At 45.8% G+C, this 5237-nt stretch overlaps 1 protein-coding gene across 3 annotated transcripts in view; it reads left to right on the top strand.

Moving 5' to 3' along the window:
- The window catches only part of Cryzl1 (crystallin zeta like 1), a 39633-nt gene that overhangs the window by 15719 nt on the left and 18677 nt on the right, over positions 1-5237 (top strand). For 2 of the 3 annotated variants that reach the window (XM_021184824.2, XM_021184825.2), the window contains exons 4-5: positions 1964-2036; positions 4977-5021. In XM_021184824.2, coding sequence (XP_021040483.1) covers positions 1964-2036; positions 4977-5021 — 118 coding nt within the window. The remainder of the gene's footprint in view (positions 1-1963; positions 2037-4976; positions 5022-5237) is intronic. The other variant, XM_029470631.1, reaches the window with a different exon arrangement.

The raw sequence follows: 5237 nt of genomic DNA, 5'->3' as shown, positions 1-5237 counted from the left end.
TGGTTCCACCCACAAGGGGCCTTTCCCCCTTGATCACTAATTGAGAAAATGCCTTACAGTTGGATCTCATGGAGGCATTTCCTCAACTGAAGCTCCTTTTTCTGTGATAATTCCAGCTGTGTCAAGTTGACACAAAACTAGCCAGTACAACCACTGACACTTCTTTTAACCCAGATTTGAAGGGTAGAAGCCCGAGATCACTGTGCAAGCATGGTTGTCTCGAGTCCATCCTTCAGGGTTTGAATGAGGTCCTGGCAGTGTCCTCGTGCCTTTCTTCGGTGTGAGCTGCTTCTGGTGTCTCGTCGTCTTAGTCCCCAGTCCTGACAGTTAGGAGTCTACCCCACAACTTCACTTACCTTCGTAAAGTCCTTCTCTGTGCCAGTCACCTTGGGCATGAGGGTCAGTCAGTGTGGGAAGAGCCAATTCAGGCTGTAGCCGTAAAGAATACAGACAGGAAAACTGATTTAGGCACACGTTTTATATGTCCATGACTACATCTGGGGAAATATCTAATGTGTCTACTAAGAAGAGATGCTGCTGTCCAGTTATGGCTACTATTCCACATTACAGGACCGCACAGATTCCAGTTGTGTGGTGTTGACGCTTGAACCTGGACCATGTGGATGTGAGGCAAGCGCTCTGCCACTAACAGAAAAGAGTGACAAGTAGCCGTTGAATAAACTGTCACGTGCCGCTAGACAGGGTGTCTTTCTGAAGACAGTAGGTTAAGGTAGGAAAATGTACAGGCACACAACACACTATACATACACCACAACACACACATATATGCACACATACATACAACACACACATATATGCACACATACATATATGCACACTATACATACACCACAACACACACATATATGCACACATACCACACATACACATACCACCACTCTTCCCCAAGCCCTCTAACCTGGGACTGAGGAAAACAATGGTGTCTGCTTTTCTTTAAGACAGAATCCATAAATCCTCAGACTGGCCTTAACATAAGATCTTGACACCCCTGCCCACCTCGGTGGTGCTGGGATTGCAGGCTAACAGAAAAGAGTGACAAGTAGCCGTTGAGTAAACTGTCACGTGCCGCTAGGCAGGTTGTCTTTCTGAAGACAGTACATTAAGATAGTACTCAGGCCTTGTGGGACTCAGGGCTTCCTGCGTGCTCAGCAAGGCTGCCTGCTGAGCGGTGTCCCTAGCGGTGATCCTGAGGGTGTGAGGAGGCCACTCTGTCTGTCTGTCTGTCTGTCTGTCTGTCAGCAGTGCTCTGTCTGCCCTCCCTCACCTCACTTGAACGGGGGACAGGGAAGCTGTGCTCGGGTACCTGAGATTGTTTGGAGGTGAACTTCATCTCCACAGAGAAAATGTTACAGATGTCTTGGCACCCAGGACTCAGTTCTGTGTCCCGGGCCTCAGCAGCTCGCGGTTCCCACTCTGGAACAGGGGAGTTTTTGATGTTTTTTGTAATTTTTTTATATTTATTGTCATTCTGAAGGTGAATTGTATTTGCTGTTCTGTGGCTTGGGTTTTTGTTGTCCTGCTTTCTCATATGTCAGAAATGGGTTTTTGCCGGGCGTGGTGGCGCATGCCTTTAATCCCAGCACTTGGGAGGCAGAGGCAGGCGAATTTCTGAGTTCGAGGCCAGCCTGGTCTACAGAGTGAGTTCCAGGCCAGCCAGGGCTACACAGAGAAACCCTGTCTCAAAAAACAAACAAACAAAAAAAAAGAAATGGGTTTTTATTGCTTGGTTTTGTTGTCGTTTTGGTTCTTGATCCACTCTGCAGCCCAGGCTGGCCATGAGAACTCACTGTGTTGCTTAGACTACCCTCCAACTTAAGGTCTCCTGCCTCTCTGTCCAGCATGCTGGTGTTAAGGCAAGTGTCGGGATTATATAGTGTGTTAGCATGTAAACCCAGACTCTATTCCTGACAGTAATGTGCTGACACACTCTGTCATGATTTAGCTTCTAGCAGAAATGAAGATGGAAAAGGATTTCTTCCCTGTTGGAAGAGAAGTTTCTGGAATTGTATTAGAGGGTAAGTATTATCTGTATTTTCTATATAAAAGACATTTAGGCCAGGCACTGGTGGCACACACCTTTAATCCCAGCACACTAGAGGCAGAGGCAGGTGGATCACTATGAGTCTGAAGCCAGCCTTGTCTTCCAAACGAGCTCCAGGATGGCCAGAGCTACGCCGAGAAACCCTGTCTCAGAAGAAAGAAGGAAAGTTAATAATAGCTAATAAGATTACCAACACATAAAATAATATGTTTTATAATATAAATTTATTAAAAGGTCATTTTTAAAAATTGAAAGTAGGATTGAGTTTATGATTGAAGAACTTTATACTTCAGTAAAATCTAGGTTTTGACTCATATGTAATTGTATTGAATTTTTGTGATGTGGCACCTGAGTCCCAGAGCCTGGCTTGCTTTTGAGCTTTTATAATGATCTGCTTATTTGTGTATATGTGTTTTTCTTATTGATAACTCTCAAGGACAGGCACGGTCTTATGAAATGTGGAATGGGTAAGCAACAGATGGACTGAATGGTCGTCTAATTACACTTTTTACCTATAATCTGACCAGATTAAAGGAGCATACCATTGTTTAGATAAGTAAAATTATCATCCGTGTTTAACTAAAATCACAATTAAGATTCAAATACGGTCCACCCCATAAACTTATTCAGAAGTTACCATCGATTGGTGTGTGAGCGGAGTGGGTGAACCCTGGCCGTGAAAGCCTCTTAGTGAGTGGTCGGGCTCGACTTAGAACCACGTTACTTCAGATACTCAGGCTTCTTGGTCTGTCTGTTAAAATCGTTACTGGCTTTAAAAATACTTCAAGGTGATGAAGCAAGCTCACTGGTCGTTCTCATCAGAAAGACCAACTCTGAGTTTGCATCCCCAGGACAAACGGCTTGGCTTCCCCTCCGTGGTGTAAAGCAAACTGAGAACTTGATTTGACGCAGTTGCTGATGATTACGTACGCTTTGGTCTAAAGCTAACTGATGCAAGTAACTTGGGCTTGTGTGTAAGCATTCTACAGAAGGACGATGCTTGGGGCTGAGTGTGTAGCTTGGTGGTAAAGTACTTGCCCAGCATGCACAGGGCCATGGGTTCAGTCCTGAGAGCTGGCAGAAAAAAAGGAAAATCATTCCTCAAATATAGGAGAACAAAAGAATGTATGAAGACAGACGTGTTCTCAGAAAGACACAAACAGGAGGGTGGACCAGAGCCGGCCAGTCTTTTGGTGAGCATTACAAATGAGATCACTAGATCACTGTTAAAGGGAGTGGCAGACCAGTCCCTAGGAAGAGGATTGGTAGGGTCAGAAACCAACATGAATCATGTCACAAAGTCCATAAGCTAAACAGTGATGGCAGAAGAGGGACTGACTGACGGAAGCAAGAGTGAGGAAAGGAAGTCAGCAGGAGGTGATAAGCAGTTGGCCTCAGAGTCAGCAGGAGGTGATAAGGTTGGCCTCAGTGAGATGGGAAGAGGGTTATGAGTAAGGTACACGGGCGCAGCCAGGTGAGCTCACACTTGCACTTGCACTTGAGTTCAAGAAGGGCAATGATGACCTGCCGCGTGGAATCGCTGGTGCGTGGAATCGCTAGTGAGCAGAGCCTGGCTGATTCGGGAGGATGAGCGCTCTCTCTATGCAGCTAGGATTCCGTCTGAGAGCTGTCCGTGTATACACTTCAAAACCAAACAAGACAGAGCTGGGGAGCTAGGGAGGCAGTAGAAACAGAGGAACCTTTTGGAACACCAGCGATTAAAGGATGGTGGAAGAAAGAGAAGTGTGGAAGGAGCCAGCAAAAGCAAGCATGTGATCCCAGGAGACAGGAGGGAAGGTGTAGTAGGATGGGAGCCAGAAGTGGGGGTGACAGCACGGGATGGGTCCCCAGAGAAAGCAAGAGGGGAGGCGGACTTAAACACTTACTATCTTGGTACCAAAGGATGAGTTAATTCTGAGGCCATTTTACTTCGTTTTCCTTATCTGTAGACTAGAAGAATAATACCATATACTATGAGGCATACTATAAGGTATAAGGAATACTATAAGGTATACTGTAAGACATACTATAAGACATGAGATAAGGCATACTGTTTTATAAAGTTTTTAGGAAGGTTCTGAGCCCAAAGTATTCACAACACTGAAGTGTTTTCTTCCTGTTTCATCTCATAGCTCCTAGAACAAAAATAGTCAAATGAATTGACTGTTGGCAGAGGAGTGTGTGAGTGTGAGTGTGTGTGTGTGTGTGTGTTTGCAGCTTCTGTAGCCTCTTGTGGGAGGCCTTCAGGGCCTTCATCTGTTGGCAGTGACACAGAGCCGTATTTCCCCACAGTGTCAACCCCTATGCGCATCAGATTTTCTAGAGAAACGAGACTTGACATGTCCTACCCTGTGCAACTCATAGACCATCCTATACCCCACACAGGCCTGGCTCTTGGATTGAGTGGATTTTTACCACCCTGCGAATTATTTCATTTCTTTAATTTTAGTTGACTATTTGTCTGGGGGACAGGATCTCGTGTAGCCCAGGCTGCCCTTACATTTGATGTGTATGTAGCCCAGGATGACCTTGATCTCTCGAGCCTCGTGACTCCACCTCCTAAGTGCTGGTATTCTAGGGATTGCCCACTATATTTGGCTTTTTCATTTGTTTTCATAGTCAAATAAAAATTAAATTTAGGGAGCTAGAGATGGGTCAGCAGTTGAGAGCACTGGTTGCTCTCCCAGAAGACCTGGTTTTGATTCTTCCCAGCACCTACATGGCGGCTCACAACTGTCTGTAACCCCAGTATCAGGGAATCCAATGCCCTCTTTGGCTTCCATGGAACCAAACACACACATTATACACAGATGTGCATGTGGCCAGAACACACATACACATAATAAAATAAGCAGGTAAATAATTAAATGCAGTTTCCTTGTGATGCTAATGCCTGCCTATTTCTGCTCTTCAGTTGGCAGGAAAGTAACGTTCTTCCAGCCGGACGACGCAGTGGTCGGTGAGTGGTGGTGCCCAAGTCCTCACTGCTCGGGTCAGCTGTCTTCCTTCTGTGTAAATAGTCATGCTCACTGTGACCTCACGGCACAGCAAAACACTGTCTTCCACTGGGAGTGCAGTGCATGCATTGTGACCTCACGGCACAGCAAACACTGTCTTCCACTGGGAGTGCAGTGCATGCACTGTGACCTCACGGCACAGCAAACACTGTCTTCCA

This window comes from Mus caroli, chromosome 16, assembly GCF_900094665.2.
Source record: "Mus caroli chromosome 16, CAROLI_EIJ_v1.1, whole genome shotgun sequence".
Lineage (NCBI taxonomy): Eukaryota > Metazoa > Chordata > Mammalia > Rodentia > Muridae > Mus > Mus caroli.
The sequence above is the reverse complement of the archived record's forward strand: the minus strand, read 5'-3'. Positions and strand labels throughout refer to the sequence as shown.